General features: G+C 58.7%; 1 protein-coding gene across 3 annotated transcripts in view; it reads left to right on the forward strand.

Moving 5' to 3' along the window:
- Positions 1-14230, forward strand: part of LOC119044377 (chromatin remodeling regulator CECR2) — an 89509-nt gene extending 75279 nt beyond the window's left edge. For 2 of the 3 annotated variants that reach the window (XM_053665579.1, XM_037138680.2), the window contains exons 8-18: positions 990-1146; positions 3505-3634; positions 3961-3998; positions 4072-4163; positions 4379-4505; positions 5130-5521; positions 5941-6069; positions 6232-7072; positions 8370-9741; positions 10716-10827; positions 11500-14230. In XM_053665579.1, the coding sequence (XP_053521554.1) occupies positions 990-1146; positions 3505-3634; positions 3961-3998; positions 4072-4163; positions 4379-4505; positions 5130-5521; positions 5941-6069; positions 6232-7072; positions 8370-9741; positions 10716-10827; positions 11500-11505 (3396 nt within the window). In that variant the 3' untranslated portion in view covers positions 11506-14230. The remainder of the gene's footprint in view (positions 1-989; positions 1147-3504; positions 3635-3960; positions 3999-4071; positions 4164-4378; positions 4506-5129; positions 5522-5940; positions 6070-6231; positions 7073-8369; positions 9742-10715; positions 10828-11499) is intronic. The other variant, XM_037138679.2, reaches the window with a different exon arrangement.
- The last annotated feature ends 1631 nt before the right edge of the window (positions 14231-15861 follow it).

Consider the following 15861-nt stretch of genomic DNA (forward strand, 5'->3'; position numbering starts at 1 on the left):
ACCTGCATGATGACAGGTCCTTAAGGCTTCTTCCTGGGGTCGTCTTCCAGGGGTTGATGACCGGCCCTTGAGGAAAAGCTTCACATTTCTGATTAAGTTTCATCCAAACATGTTTTCTTCTGCAGATGATAGTTACTGCTTTTTCCATAACAGTTCTAAAAAGTAAGAAGTTCTAGCTTTTACATCAGCTCAAAAGACAATGGCAGAAATTGAAAACAAGTGATTTCAGTGCTGGCTTCAGTGTTCTGGGTCACAGAACAGCTCCAGTTAGTTATTCCGGAAACATGCAGAGTAAAACTTTAGTGAATTATGGTAACGGTCCTCTTTTATTAGAGCTCTTAGGCAGATTCCCAGGGTATTCGGGCAAAATGGTGGTCCTCCCACCAAAGCCCCAGTTTTATTCATTGTTTTATTAGTGAGATATAAAAGTTAAGGGTTTCAGTGGAGAAGCCAAAGAACTTACATGCACCGCCCCCGGACACGGACTAAGGCGGGGCATGCTGGTGGGGGGTCGGGTGCAGGGTGGCGGGGAGTAAGGTGAAAGTGAGACAACCGTAAGAGCACAAGCAACGAAACGTATTTTTAACCAAGTTCAGGGTCCATAGTGGTGAGCCTGTGTCTGGCGACCTCAGATGCGGGTGCTCTGTAAGATTCCCCTTGGACCCACGTGAGGTCCAGAAACCTGGTCTCCGACCTGCCTCGCTTGCTTCTCCGGCCATCGCGTCCCCCACAGGCTATCTCCCTGTGAGGGACGACAAGCGGTGGCAGCCATCGGCCCGCACTTGGGCCCCTCTTCCAGTCTCCATTGTGTTTTATTGTCATTGTGTTTGTGTGTGTGCCCGTGTGTATTCTTCGGGTGGTGAAATGGATTTGTGGTCATGCTCTCAACTCCCAGCTGTCCAGTACTACTTACTGCATAGACCGGGTTCGGAAAGCACAGCGCCCAGCTCGGAGTGAGGAGCTGAGCGTATCCCCCTGGCCCCTCCCAGGAGACACCGTTGCTGGCTCGGATGGAGAAGCGGAAGCGCCGGGAGGAGGAGGAGGAGGAGCGCCAGGTCCTGCTCGCAGTGCAGAGGAAGGAGCAGGAGCAGCTGTTGCGGGAGGAGAAGAAACGGGAGCTGGAGGAGAAGGTCAAGGCAGTGGAAGGTGCGCAGGCGTCGGCGTGGCCGTGGGCAGGCGCGTGGCGTGGGCAGGTGCCCCTGCAGCTGGAGCCCTGTGCCCGGGTCGGTCTGTGGGCTGGGGCGTTTGGAGCCGGCTCTGGCCGTGTGCTGGCCGGTCCCAGCGCGGTCCTGAGTTGTAAGGTGTCTTCCGTGCTGTTGATTTGTCGGCATCGAGCCTCATTGCCGTGGCTCCTGGGCCATGCTGGGTATTGGACACACATGCCTTCCTCTCCATCTCTCGTTTAGCCTCACCTTTGCAATGTCCTCTGTGTGGAATAGAAAAAAATAAAGTGTTTGACAACTGAATTCACAGGAGTTATTTTAAGCACCAGTGAAGTCAAACCTGTTTGATTAGATCTCTACACAGAACTACCAGGTTTACAGGGAACCCCAAGAGTGGAGGGGTCCTGGGGGAGGCCCTCAGCTTAATGCCCATCGATCGCGCGGGCAGTTTGACCACAGTTGAGGGAGGTACCTGCCATGTGCAGTGGACGCACTTATTTGGGTGATTTGTGCAAACCCAACTTCTTAAGAAGTTATAGAACATGTGGGAAATGTTGGCTCTGACTCAATATTTAATAATAAAAAAACATTTTATAGTCTTAAAATTTACACAGAGAAGCAGGGGGCTAAGATAATTTCCAAAACCACGTGGTGGGAACCCTCCTCCTACCAGGTAACAAGAGCTGTAGTGACTGAGACTCTGGCACAGGCCTGGGCGGTGAGTGCAGTGAGGCGGGGTCCCCAGTGAGTGGCACTGGGGCAGCTGCTTACTGATATGGGGGGGGAACTCATATCTTGATTCTCCTACAAGAATAATTTCCAGATAGACACAAAGGACAAAACCGTTCTGAAGAAAATATAGGTAAGTATCATTAAGTATTGAATAAAAAGGGATTTCTTAAGTATAAAGAATTCAAACTATAAAGGAAGAGAGAATGATAGATTTTACTATATTAATTGTTTAAAATTTAGATATGGTAGAAATACCAAAAGCAAAGTGAAAGACAAATCATGGAGCAGGAAAAGATGATTTCACATACAATAAACACACTTCTCCAAATCAGTAAGAAATCCAAACCCCACAGGGAGAAAAGGACAAAGTTTATGAGCAGGAAATTAAGCAGGGGATTAATAAACCCGAAGTGTGTTCATTGTCATGCCAATCAAAAGTGAAAAATGAAACTATTCAAATGCCATGTCACCCCCTTCAGTTTGGCAAAATGCTGACTGTTACCTGACCAAGTGGTGATCAAGGTCAACAATGGGAGCCTCGGCTGCGTCCCCTTGGCACTGGTGTGGTGAAGGGAACACGCTCCTGTCTGACAGTTCCATGCAGGTTCTGTTTCCTGGAGGGCTTCCATGCAAACAGCAAGAAGTCTTGTGGAAAGCGCAGTTGTTACAATGTTACAAAGTGCAACGAATTGCAGCCAGCTGGAAAAGGGGTTAGGAATCTGAGAAGCACTGTGTTAAAGTCTGGGTGGAAATGGTGAGCTTTGACAGCTTGCTTGGTAGACACAGGGATATCCGTTAATGTAGTTAGACTTCTCTGCAAACTTGAAGTAGTTTACTCTTTTAAAAAATAAACAATTTTTAGAGGTTGTTGATAGGAAAGTGTCTTTGATGAACTGGAGCAGAATCTCTGAGTCCATCCATGGAAATAATGTAGCAATGGAGAGACTATTGCAGACGTGTCAGCTCAAACACGTGGGCAGGAAAACGAGGCCTGTCCTGGCCTCTCCTTCCGCCTTTGCCCTCATCACGACCTCCTGGAAGGGCCAGGTGTCTTTCTGAGCCAGGAAAGGGCCATTGCTGCTGCCCTGGTGGGGACTGCTGCCGGGTGCAGTAGACAGGAGGGGGCAGGGGCGTGGATGTGCGCGGTGCCGTTGTGATTGCAAAGACTTGAGAGCTGGGAGGCACATAGGCAAGTCTGCATGGTTTGGTTTGAGAGCCTGGTCCTGAGGCTGCACATCACCTTTCCGGGAGGAGGAAGGGGTTCCAGTAGTGGGAAAGATGATTCTTACTCAGCCTTCCTGGTTTTTTTTTCTCCTTGTAATTTTGTTGTTCTTCAGCTTTGCTCTTTGCCCTCCCTCCTCCAGGGCTTGCCTGCCCTCTTCCCTCAGCCTGAGCTCAGGGTGACCAGGGGGAACACTTGTTTCTGGTTTTCATAAAGCACCCCGTCCACAGCATCGCCCCATTACTGTGGGGGGGCACAGGTGATGTCACGACGCAGCTCTGTGGCCTCGTCTTCCCCCTCCTCTCAGGTGGTGAGGACCGGTCACCTAGGCCTGGTTCTGCGAGAGGACGTGACTCATTTGTGCCTCGCTGCCTTGTGTCCATGCAGACCGGGCGAAGCGGCGGAGGCTCAGGGAAGAGCGGGCGTGGCTGCTGGCCCAGGGGAAGGAGCTGCCCCGAGAGCTGTCCCACCTGGACCCCAGCTCCCCCACGAGGGACGAGAAGAGGACGAAGGACCTGTGAGTACTTTGAGCACGGGCAGCAGCCCGGTGACCTCAGCCCAGGCCTTGTGTCAATAGGCACTGACCTCAGTGCACCCGTAAAGCACTCCTGTGGTGGGTGCTGTTCGGTGCTCATGCGCCGCACCTCTGTGCTGCTGTCTCTGATCACTGTGCACCACGAACACTCGGGTGCTTGAGAGGCCTGGGGAAGGCATAACTGTTAGATGCCCGGCACAGGGCCCTGAGAGCTTCTGCAGCATGTCAGCCTCTGCATTTTTGGGGGGGGGGGGGGGCGGGGCACAGTGGTCACTGCCATGCTGATTTCTTACCTCCTGGCCCCGCAGCTTTGAGCTGGATGATGACGTCACCGCCATGTACAAAGGTCAGTTCCGTCCCCGCTGTGGGTTTCCAGCAGTGCCCTCTGCCGGTGCTGAGTGCTCTCCTCTGGCTCTCAGTCTTAGATGTGGTCAAGGCGCACAAGGACTCCTGGCCCTTCCTGGAGCCTGTGGACGAGTCGTATGCCCCAAACTACTACCAGATTATCAAGGTAGCCAGCCTTCCACGGTCACCCCTCTCGGGACGTGTGTTTCGCCCTGGCTCCCTGAGTCGTGTGTGGTGGGTGTGGCCTCACCCCTGTCCTGGAGAACCGGGCTGCTGGAGGCTCCAGGCCCGTGCGTGGCTCAGAGCAGCAGGGTCCCTGTGCTTCGTGCACATTAGGATGTGCTTCTCCACCTTCCTGTGACCCAGTGTGTCTCGTTTCAGGTCCCCATGGACATTTCAAGCATGGAGAAGAAACTAAATGGGGGCTTATACTGTACCAAGGAGGAGTTTGTGAGTGACATGAAGATCATGTTTAGGAACTGTCGGAAGTACAACGGGGAGAGCAGTGGTGAGTTGGGCAGCGTCGGCTCATGGGGCACCTGGGCTCGGGCTGCACCGCTGTAGCTGAGTGAGACGCCTTTGCTCTGAGAAGCGTGCGTTTCAGGGACCCGGCCTGCCTTCAGGACTGGAAGGAGGATGTGCACAAAACCCCTGGCCATGGGCCATACCGGCTGTGCACTGTGTCGGGGGCTCCCTCCTGCCGGGGAGAAGCAGCAGGGGGGGCTTCGGGCACAGCCGTTCCGTCGCCTGCAGGGAGTGGGGGCCGTTGGTGTGTGACAGTGACCGCTGACAGCACGGACGCAGCGCGGAGCTGCTCGTCGGTCACCTGAGAACCGCTGCCATCAACTGACACAGTGTGCGAGGCTCCCGGGCGCGGAGACTCGGAGTCTTGCACGCTGAGTCTTACAGTCTCAGTGTGCTGTAGTTTAAAACCTAAGCAGGCGCCGAGGTTACAGTCAATACTCCACAGTTCTACCCTGAGCCAGTAAAAACTTAGTTACGTTCCAGCCACGCTGCCCAGAAGCCCTTGGGACGGAAACTCCGAGTTGCCCCGGTCCCGCCTGGTGTGTGTGGGGGGAGCCCCTGTCCCGCAGGAGCCGCTTCCCGAGCCCCGCGCCGCCTCCCCCTGCAGAGTACACCAAGATGTCGGACAACTTGGAGAGGTGCTTCCACCGAGCGATGACAAAGCATTTTCCTGGCGAGGATGGGGACACGGACGAGGAGTTTTGGGTCAGAGAGGACGAGAGGCGGGAGAAGAGACGGAGCCGGGCGGGGCGAGGTGGCGGCAGCCAGGTGTGCACCCGCTCCCGCGACCCCGAGGGCCCCAGCAGGAAGCAGGTGCCTGCGGAGAACGGAGGGAAGGCACTGCCGCCCTCCCGCCGAGCCCCCTCCTCCTCCGGAGATGGTCCCGGCAGCAGCTCTACACAGGCTTCCCGGGACACAGGGGCTGCCGGCGGCCGGGGCCTCGCTCGCCCCCTGCACTGCAGTGGGACGCCCAGCCCGGCACCTCTGCTGAACCAGATGGTAAGGACGGTGGGCCTCTGCCGTGCTGTGCTGGGGGGCGAGGTCGCAGGACCAGAGAGCCTGCTCAGGAGGCTCCCGTGCAGATTTCTTTCTCCCTCATTGGTCCATCCGTCCTTCTGCCTTCATGCTAATCTGCCTCAGTGTGGAGAAGCACTGGGACCAGACACCTCGAGTTGGGTGTAGAGGCTGGAGGTCCACACAGATGCAGCTGCGGTGGCAGTGGCATCTCCCGGTGGGGGCAGAGGTGACTGGGAACTGCAGCTTGTCTGCCCTGTGTGGGACATGATTCGGGTCCGGGAGCTGCTCTTGTCCATGGGGAGCCCGGCCTCTGTGTTGGCTCTGAGTGACTAGGTTGTGTCCGCTCCTGAGCCCGTGCCTTTTCCTTCCCGCCCTCCTTCCCCTCACGCGACACTTCGTAGAGGCCTGCAGTGCCCGGAACGTTTGGCCCTCTTCGGGGGTCGGACCCCGCCAGCCTGTTCGTCCCCTCCAGAGTCCCAGAGCCGCACCCTGGGGAGCCTGTGCAGCAGCGGCAGTCGTTTGCCATGCAGGTGAGCAGCCCACTGGAGCCGGCCCAGTGGCCCTCAGACTCACGCCCTTCCCGGGTGGGGTGCCGTTGCTGCCTCCCGTGCTGTGGGCTCTGTAGCTGAAGAGGAGGCACCTTATGCGACAGGCCTGCTGAGCACTGCTGTCCTCTCTGTTCTCGTTGCCAGCCTCCAGTCGGGATGAACAAACACCGAGGGCCCAGGCTGGGCACGCCCGAGGAGAAGCCCGTGTGCGGGGGGCTGGCCCACCTCTCCCACGGGGCATCGCACGCTGGGCCCTTGCCCCTGGGGCACGTGGGGGGCCCCGGTCGGGATGGAAGTGTGTGCTCCCCAGCTCGGTTCCAGCCCGGGTTGATGGCTCCTGGGCACGGAGGGGTTCCGGCTCGGCCCCTGGATTTTCCTGAAAGCCCAGAAATTTCTCCCAGCCACATGTACCGGTCCTACAAATACCTGAGTCATGCTCACCCTGCCGTCTGGAACGGGAACCACGGTGCTGTGAACCCTGGACCTGCGGGGCCCGATGATAAGGCTCTTCTGGAGCCCAGCCTCTCACACCAGCCACGCAGCCTGGGCCACACGGTGGACTCCCGGGGGCTGAGGCCACCACTTCCTCCCAGCCAGTGGGCTGAGCGCCCCAGCTTTCTACCTCATGGCATTCCTCCTTCAGGGTACATGCGGCCCCCCTGCAGACCTGCTGGGCACCGGTTGCAGCCACCACCGCTGGCACCAGGCCCCTTGTTCGGCCCCCCGTCCCAGGCTCTGCGTGGGGTGCAGGGCGGGGACTCCATGATGCAGAGCCCCGAGATGCTGGCCATGCAGCAGCTGTCTTCCCGCGTCTGCCCGCCAGGCGCGCCTCACCCCCGACCGACCGTGCCGCCCCCCGTGCCTGGCTCGTTCCCTCAGGGGGCCCACGCCGTGCCAGTTGGCATGGCAGCCCCCAGGCCTGCCTTGGGGGACCCCGGGAGGACACAGGATAACAGTGAGACGCAGGAGCCCGAACACGACCCAGGTAACGGACACCTTTGTCCGACTCCCGGCCCTGCGAGCTGTTGATGCGTGAATGATCTTTCTACACGGCGTTAAGCCAAATGGAGATTGGTCTCCAGCCCCCTCTTCCTGAACTGCTCAGGGTTTAGCCAGCCCTGGTATGGATGGCTTCTGACCCAAACACCCGAGAGGGTCCCTGGCACTGGCCCCCACACAGCCACAACACTGACCACTGCCGTCTTGGCCCTGTCCGTGTAGACGGCGGCTCTGAGGCCAGAGCTGGGGGCACCGGCTGTGAGTGGTGGTGCTGAGCTGCTTCCGCATGTCCAGCCCCCGAGCCCCGTCCTCGGCACCTTGCCAGAAGTCCAGTTGTTTCTGTCCTTCCTCCTGGGCCGCATGTTTTCCTGGCCTGAGAGGGAAAGGGTGGTCAGGTGTAGGGAAGCCCGGGGGGTCCTCAGAGGCCCCTTAGGAGAGGTGCCCTGTGTAGTCGGGGCTCCCTCTGGGGCGGCGTCCCTGTGTGTCACAAGGGAGGGAGGTTTCATGTCACGTTGGTGGCGGGCCTGGGACTCAGGCTGACTATGCAGTAAGGAGAGTCCCCATCTGGGACCGGTGGCTCTGGCGGAGCCCTCTGACACTGGGTCACACGTGTCTGTGGCTCCTTGGGAAAGGCTGTCGTCCCCTGTTGTGTGACGGCCACACAGTGTGAGGTGCAGGTTGGGTTTTCATGGTGCAGCCTGCCCCTCCCCCCTTCATAGCCTGGGGTCCTAGGAGGCCTGCGGGAGGGTTTGTGCTCCCTTGACCTTGTCCTCGACGCCCAGTGCTGGCTGCTATCTGACCACGCTGGGGCCCCGTCTCTGTCCCCACCAGAAAGGCCCTGACAGTCCAGCCACATTGACAGGTTGGCGCCACAGGTAGAGGCTCCAAGGTTGCCGTTCAGCACTTGAGTCCAATACGTTAACCTCGTCTGGTTTGACACGTTTCTGTCATACGGTGGCAAGGACTCCTGAGGTTTATGCAGCAGGCGTCTTGTTTTGATGACGTTCACGTAGGGGGATGTTTTCATTCAGTGTTGATTCCCTGTTCTGTGCAAGGACTGAGGGTTTTGTGGGGAACAAAGCGAGGTCCCCGTTCTGTGGAGCGTGTGTTCTGATGGGCCACCCGCCGGGGACGGCCTTTCTGTGGGTGGAGTTTTAGAGCCTCCCAATGTGGGTGTCTCAGACCCCCCCCCCCCGTGTCTGTGCATCAGGGCCTCTGTGCTCACCTGGTGGGTGGTGTCATCTCAGCTGCTGAGCCGGCTTCGTTCTCTGCTTTCCTTGCAGCAGAGCCCTTGCCTGGGCTCGAGAAGCCCCGCAGTGTGGGTGTCTCAGACGGCACGTACCTCCAACAGCTACCTCGCTCTGCACCCGCCCGGCAGAGCTCGCCCCGGGACCGGGAGGCCGAGGGCCCTGAGCTCCCGGGTGACCCCGCAGCCTCTGAAGACAACTGCCGGGTGGCAAAGGGCAAGAGTGCCTGGGCCTCGGAGAGCAGCTACCCCGGCCCCACGGCGCAGGGGTGTGTGCGGGACCTGCCCAGGCTGGTGAGCCGAGGGGCTCTGCCCGAGAACGGGGTGCTGGCTGAAGGGCCCACGTGTGGCTCAGAGAAGAAGGGCCTTGGTGGCTGTGGTTCGGAAAAGCCCCTCTGCCCCAGGGGCAAAACGCTGCAGGACACTGTGCCATGTGCCGGGCCAAGTCCGGCTACCCCGCCCAACGCAGAGCCCGGTGTGGTGGGAAGCACCGTGGGCCAGTTTCCTGCCTTGTACCTGCCTGGCCTGGAGTACCCCGGCTCGACTCCTCACTACCATGGCAGCGCGGGCCTGCAGGGCCTGGGCCCTGCGCTGGGAGCCAAGCCCTCGGGGCCCCAGCCTTCACATTTCCCGCCCCGGGCCTTTCACCCCAACAGCCCTCACTCTGGGGTCTTCCCTCGGTATCGCCCCCACCAAGGCATGAGGTATCCTTACCAGCCGCCGCCTCAGCCTTCCTACCATCACTACCAGCGAACTCCTTACTATACCTGCCCACAGGGCTTCTCCGACTGGCAGAGACAGCTGCACGCCCCTGAGAGCCCCGGCGGGCTGCCCCCCAGCCAGCCACCCCCTCCGAGGCCGCTTTTCTCAGACAAGAGCACCATGGTCAGCCTGCAGGGCTGTGAGACATTGAACACTGCCTTAATGTCCCCCGCCCGCATGGATGCACTGGCCACCAAGGCCATCACCACCGATGGGCAGGACCCTGGCCCAGAGGAGGGAAAGCAGGACGAGCCTCTGGAGAGGCCGGAGAGTCCCAAAGAGTTCCTGGACCTGGACAACCACAACGCCGCCGCCAAGCAGCAGGGCTTGGCGCTGTCAGCCGGCGAGTATCTCTATGGACCCCCGGCTCTGAGCTCCGGGATGGGGTTTGCGTCCGCCGCTTTCCCGCCACATGGGGCAGTGCTGCAGGCCAGGCCTTCCTATGCAGCTCCGCGGCCACCCGGCCACTGCCAGCCCCGGGCCTACGCCGCCGCCGCAGCCTCCCAGCCCAACGGCCTGCCTCCGGAGGGCCCCATCTACCGCTGCCCGGAGGACGGCCTGGGCCGCTTCCAGGCCGTGATGATGGAGCAGGCAGGTGCCGCGGGGGCAGCAAGGGGGCCCTTCCAGGACGTGTACAGACCCTCAGGGTAAGCGTATTTAATTTGTTTTCTTCCCCCCAAAAGAGCAGGTGTTAGTGTTGGGAAGGCAGGGGAACTGGCGCGGCTTCTGTGTTGGAGGCGGAGGCTTTGTGGGGCTGTGTTAGCCTCGAAGCTTGATTTTTATCTTCGGCACATTCCCCTCGTGGAAGTGAACGTTCTTGGACGTAGGAGACGGGAGGCCCAGTGTGGGCAGTGCAGCCAGGCCTCGCCTCTGTCCCTGGGTTTGCACCTCCGCCCGAGGAGGCACCGATCACTCTCCGGACGTCCTCTTCGGGCTTTGTTCCTCGCGTCCGTGGAGGTCGGGTCGGGATGCCTGATCAGGACGTCGACTCTGACCTCCTCGACACCCGCCCGGCCCCAGCCCCGTCCCCTAGCCGCAGTTTGTCCTGTCTTCGCCTTCTCTGAATCTGTTTCATTTTTTTCTGTCTCTTTTGCTCCCTAAACTGTTGGAAGGTACACTGTAGACCTAGTGGTTCTTTATCCCTAACCACTCAAGCACATATCTCCCTGGGATGACTGCAGCCTCAAACCACACGTGTCGCTTGTGGAAAGCGATCGGGTGCGGGGTCTTGGCTTTTCCCATTGTTCCTAAAATGCCTTTGTAGTCGTGTGGCTGTTTTGATTTATTTTTCATTCAAGAGCCAGTTAGGGTTCATGCATTTACATTTTATTGTTAAGTCTGTTCGCTCTCACGATTTAGCACATTCGCCCATCGTTGCACTGTCTTCTTTTCCGTGGGGCGTCCCGAATGCTGTGTCCCTGTGTTTAGGGTCACGTTGAACATGGAACGGGGGCCGTGTGCTCACTGTGTCCACCTCGAGGCTCGTGATGCCTGTGTTGTCCCAGGACTGGTGGTTTTCAGGTTAATCACCTGGGTGACAGAGGCAGATTCTGCCTGAGGTCTTTGTGGCTCAAGAAGCTTCTTCCTTCAGTTCTTACCTGTTCCTTTCTTGTGGCCGCAGCGTGCAGGTGCATCCCATCCATCCGCCACCCTCTTTCCCAAAGACCCCGGCCCCAGGAGCGCTGCAGGAAGAGCTGCCGTCCCACAAGGCCCCGACACTCCCCCTCGATCAGGTAGGATGGCTGGAGCCCTGCGCCCTGCCCTGCAGGTGGGAGAGGGAGCTCGTGGGCCCAGTGCAGCTGGGAATCTGCTGCACTGTGGGTTTTCAGCTGTGTGGTGGGCCGGCGCCCCCAACCCCACGCTTCTCACTTGAAGTCATTGTGTTCTGAGGGGACGGGGCTTTCCAAGAAGGGTGTCCTGTCCTGCAGGCCCCAGGGCAACAGTGGCCCAGGGCCCAGCTGCAGGGGCTCCTCGGTGGGGCTCCTCCGAGTTACCACCTGTGCCTCCTCAGGTTCTCCAGTGACCAGCTGTTGGGACGTCTGAAGTTCGTTTTCCCAAACTGGCTGCCATCATTTTTCTGATGCAGGCTCTTGCCTATGTCATCCTCATTTGTTGGGTTTTTGAGGGACTAGGTTGTGGGGTTTGTAAGTCACAGTTGCTGCCTTTGAGTGTCACTCTGCCTGGCACTCTGCTGAGGGCCTCTGTGTGCGGCTTGTTCCCCCAGTCTCCCCACAGTCAAGGTCGGAGGCCAGCGCAGCGTCCTGCTGTGTGTGCAGGGAGTCCTGCTGGGATAAAACCCGGCCATTTTCCAGATTGGAGGACCACTCTTCGGCATATTTAGTTTTTTTTAGCAATGAACACAAATGTGAATGTTGTTTAAATCATCCCCGTTTTGCTTTTCCCAGAGCTAGTCTGGGGAGGAAACAGCCCCAGGAGACAGAAGGCCGCATGAGAAGACTGGAATGTGGAGGATGGGGACGGAGGACGAGGGCCAGCCACACCTGTCCCTGCTCCCCGCCCCGCCCCACCCACAGCACAGCCCCGGGCGTTCCGGAGCCAGGGCCAAGCCACAGCCCGTGAAGCACACGCCGTGGACAAGTATCTGTGGCCGGCAGGGTCCTGGGCGGGTCTCCTGTGTGGCTGACGGTCAGGATCAAATGGACTGGAATTAGTGGAGGCTTTTCCAAGTCCTGAGACTGTTTCAGGAAAAGTTGTCCGAACTGGGAGGGGCTGTGTAGGAACGGAGGTGCTTGTAGACTCGTGAGCAGCTAAACTCAGGTACATGTTTGGGAAAGGAACTACTCGTAGTATTAAGGTTTGGAGCTGGGTCCAGTTTACAGAATTTTCATGTTGCCTTTTAAACTAATTTTTGTTGTTGGTGGTGAATGTATTGTACATAGTGGGGGGTGGGGATCTGAAGCATTGGGCATCCTGATGGGGGGGCACACAGCCCTGGGGGGGTCTTACCTGTTTACAATCATGTCACACTGAAGCCGGGGAGCTGAACAAGTGGCGGAAGGCTCCTTGACTGTGTCGCTGTTCTCCTCAGTGGCCAGCCGCCCTTGGACAGGTGTGGTCTTCTTTGCGGTCCACCCAGGAAAGTGCTCCCGCTGCCCCAGCTGCTGCGTGTCTCGGTCAGGAGGCAGCGCGCCCTCACGGCCTCCTGGAAGTTTGTGCCTGGGTGGTAGGCTGTGCCCCAGGCTTGTAGCCCGCAGCCAGAGCCCTCCTGGTTGCCAGCCGTCAAGCGGAGAGCTGGGAGCCCAGGCTGGAAGGGGGCCTGGGGGTGTCTCCTCGTTGGGGGAGCAGCCTCCTTGTGGGCCCTTGGGGCTGGTCCGGGGCGGCGCACGTGGCTTTCCAGCTTGAATCTCATTTGTGGAGGCGACTACTCAGGTCTATGTGTGTTAGAGTCAGTAAGGAAATTGCACAGTTCTGAATAGGAAAAGTGTGGTCTATAGGTTTACAATTTGAGTTTAGGAATATTCCATTGTATTTAGCCTTTATTCATTTTAAGTGAATCATAGTGAAATCAGTCACGGCAGTTGAAGTAGCGGTCGGGAGCAAGGTCTCGGGAGCCCTTTACGTGTGTGGTAGCGGACACCTCGACAGTATTACATCGTTACTTCATTACAGTTCCAGACGCCGGTCACCCTGCACTCTGCCTGCTTAGCTTCTGTGTTTGGTTTTAGCTGAGGTGCCACCAAAGCTGGGGCTTCTGTGATTGTCCCACAAAGGAAGGGAAGTGCCCAGAAGGCAGGTGTTTGGGAGGAAGAGCACGTTGCTAAGCCCTCCTCTGGGAAGGTGGTCCAGGGGCCTCAGTCCCCTCTGAGCTCCTCCATGTAGGGGCGGGGACCTTGCCTCTGAGGCCAGATGGGGACATGTCGTTTTCAGGTTTGCTGAACATACGCTCACCGTCCTTTGGGAAGGACACCAGTGGCAAGTGTTCAGGTTACGCTGGTGGCCCAGAGACCCTGCCGTGGCATCAGGGACATGCGTGCATGGGGGTCATTCTTGTTGACTCGCAGGTGGCTGTTCACGGGGCAGGGGTTTGAAACCTGTCACCGGCCCAACCTGGCTTACGGAAGGAGGGAATCAGCATTCTCTGTGTAGGGGAGAGGGGAGGTGGGCGGGTGTCTGGCAGCCCTCGGGCTGGGTGGTGTGGCCCAGGGCAGCCTCGCTGCTGCCGTGTTCCGTGTGCAGAAGCAGTGGGCAGTGAGGACCGGCCCATCGCTGCGGTGCAGTCCGACCTGGCCGGGCCGTGGCCTGGCTCGGAGCCTCCCGCCTTGGACAGCGGTTGCCTTCTCATGTCAGAGCTGGTCTGACAGAGGCCTCTGCTCCCCCAAACCAGGAGCACCCTGACCACAGAACCTCTTCCTCTGGGTGGATGCAGTGGGTCCCCTTGTGTGGGCCCCTGGGGTGGGGCAGCTGTGGACACACTACCGGGGGCAGCCATTTGCCCTCGCTCCCCCAGCCCCTGACCCCATTCCCCGTTTGAAGCTGTGAACCATATGGAAAAAGTCAGTGATTTCTTCTGTCCTGATCTCCCTTCTCGGTAGGTAGAGGGGTGAGAAGTAGTCACGGAGGAACAGGGTGGTTGAACTGCTGTGTCGTGTTCCAACACTGTGAGTGCGGGAGCCTCGTCAGCCTTACTGCCCCCTGTGGGCGTGGCTGCGTGACAGGCAGTCATTGGGCACGAGGACACCCTAGAAAGGTCCGTGCTCAGGCTGGGAAGGGCGAGTCTCTCGCCTGTTGTATTTCATGCTAATGGTTAACCTTTGTCACAGTTGGTAACGAGTTTGAAGCTCTTCTCTGAGACCCGGGAGAAATGAAAGATCAGAAAGAAAAGGAGACCCTTTCATAAGGTTTGCTGGGTTGCCTTTCATTCCCCACAGAGTCCGTTCATTAAAAGGGGAGCTGTTGCCTGAAGTTCATTGTGGTAGATGTGTTGGAGCACGAAGAAGGACAGAATACGCAGATTCTTGGTCATGTCATTTTCCTGCCCCGCTTTCTGAAAAAAACTGTGAGCCCCCCTCCCCTACCCCCTCCCCTCTACCCAGTCAGGTCGGGTTAGTCGGATGGTGCCCGTGAGCGGGTACTTGAGCCCCGCTCCGACCACCTCGAGTGGCCGCTGCGAGTGGCCGCTGCGAGTGGCCGCGGCCCCGAGTGACCGACCGGGCGGGGTCTGCAGCCAGTCTGCCGTGCTGTGGGCCGCGCTCCCCGAACAGGCCTGCTGTGCGTAGGAGGCCCGGGGTCTGAGGCAAGCTGTTGATCCAGACTGCTCAGGCCAACTGTTTTCCTGCCTTTTTTTAAATGGACGTTCAGATCTACAGATAAGGTCTTGCTCTTCAGACCTGATCTGAAAGTGCCCAGTAAGTCTTCTCTGCAGCCCAAGTCAGACTAGTCACCCTGTGGGGAGGCCTGCCCTGTGTTCGGAGGGGCTCTGGAAGGGGGCGCTTCAGGCTTCCGAACCCAGTTGCCCCCACTCTGCTTGTGTCCGTCCATCCGTTTGCCCACCGGACTCCGCATGGGTGCCGGTGCGGGGTTGGGGAAGGACTCTGGGACGCAGGGTCACCCTCCAGGGCTCCCGTGCCATGTAGGGAGCAAGGGACCCAGGCCCTCCTCTTCTTCCTGGGGGGTTGGACTTGCTGTGCAGCCTTGACCTGGGTGGACACGTCTGCGTCCTGGCGCTCGACGGAGGCTGGTGTGAGCTTGGTCTCCAGGTGGGTGTTCGGCCTTCTCCACCTCACGTGGCCTTTGCGGGACAGACGTGTGGAGAAGCTGCCTCCTGGCCAGTCTCTCTCCTGCCCCAGGGGACGCCGTGACCTTCCTGTGGGGCTGCTCGGTACAGCTGACCGTCCTGTGGGTGGGGTTGGGAACGGGGGTGTAGAATTTGAGCCACTGAAAGGCTGAGCTCCCCAGCAGTCTGTGGGACCCCCTCTCTCTAGCTGGGCTCAGCTCCCGCCCACCTGCCTTGCACATGGGCTCAGGGACCTCCCCCCGCGCCTGCTGCGGAGGCCGCGGGCGCCGGCCCGGCCAGCACTGGGAAGGGCTCGCTATTTATTTCTGTGTTGTGTACGTGTTGTCGTGGTCTGCTGACGCCCTGCTTCACCGAGAGCGACTTACCTCAACGGCTAGTTCAATATCGTGTGCTGGATAATTTTTTGGAAAAACTTTTTAAAAAGCTTTTTGATCCTTGGAGGTCTGTAGATTTATTTCCATATGAACTGGTTATTTTGTATAAATTACATTCTTAAAATAGCACGTCTCAGAAATGTGTGAATTGTGTGTCTGTGTTACTTTTCTCGTCAGGGTGAACTCCCACTGACACAAGTCCCCAGTGCTGTTGCCCAGGAAGTGCCACCTGGTCCCAGCCTCATTAAGTCCGGGCCCAGCGTCACAGGCGGTGGGAGCAGGGACCTGTGCAGGGTACCGTGGCATGTAGCCCAGAGAACCTGCCAGCAGAAACAAAACCGACCAGCAGTCTGCACGGCGTTCGGAGCGGGGTGCTCTCCCCCCGAGCCCGCACTCGCCCGGCCTCTGGCTGCCGTCTGGGGCACAGCCGTGATGCACCGACTGTGACTTTGCAAATCCTGGGGTGGTGGGGGGCCCGGTAGGTGATCCACACAGCTGCTGCCAGCCGGGGGGCAGGGACGCGGCCCTTGCTGTGCAGAGTGTGTCCCAGCTGCGAACAAGTGGCGTTGCCGACTGCGGGGTCCCCCACAGAAATCCCTTCTGTGATGTGAATTTCTTATAGGAGCCAGATTTTGACG

The sequence above is a fragment of the Artibeus jamaicensis genome, unplaced genomic scaffold (assembly GCF_021234435.1).
Source record: "Artibeus jamaicensis isolate MK-2021 breed Jamaican fruit bat unplaced genomic scaffold, CSHL_Jam_final contig_415, whole genome shotgun sequence".
Lineage (NCBI taxonomy): Eukaryota > Metazoa > Chordata > Mammalia > Chiroptera > Phyllostomidae > Artibeus > Artibeus jamaicensis.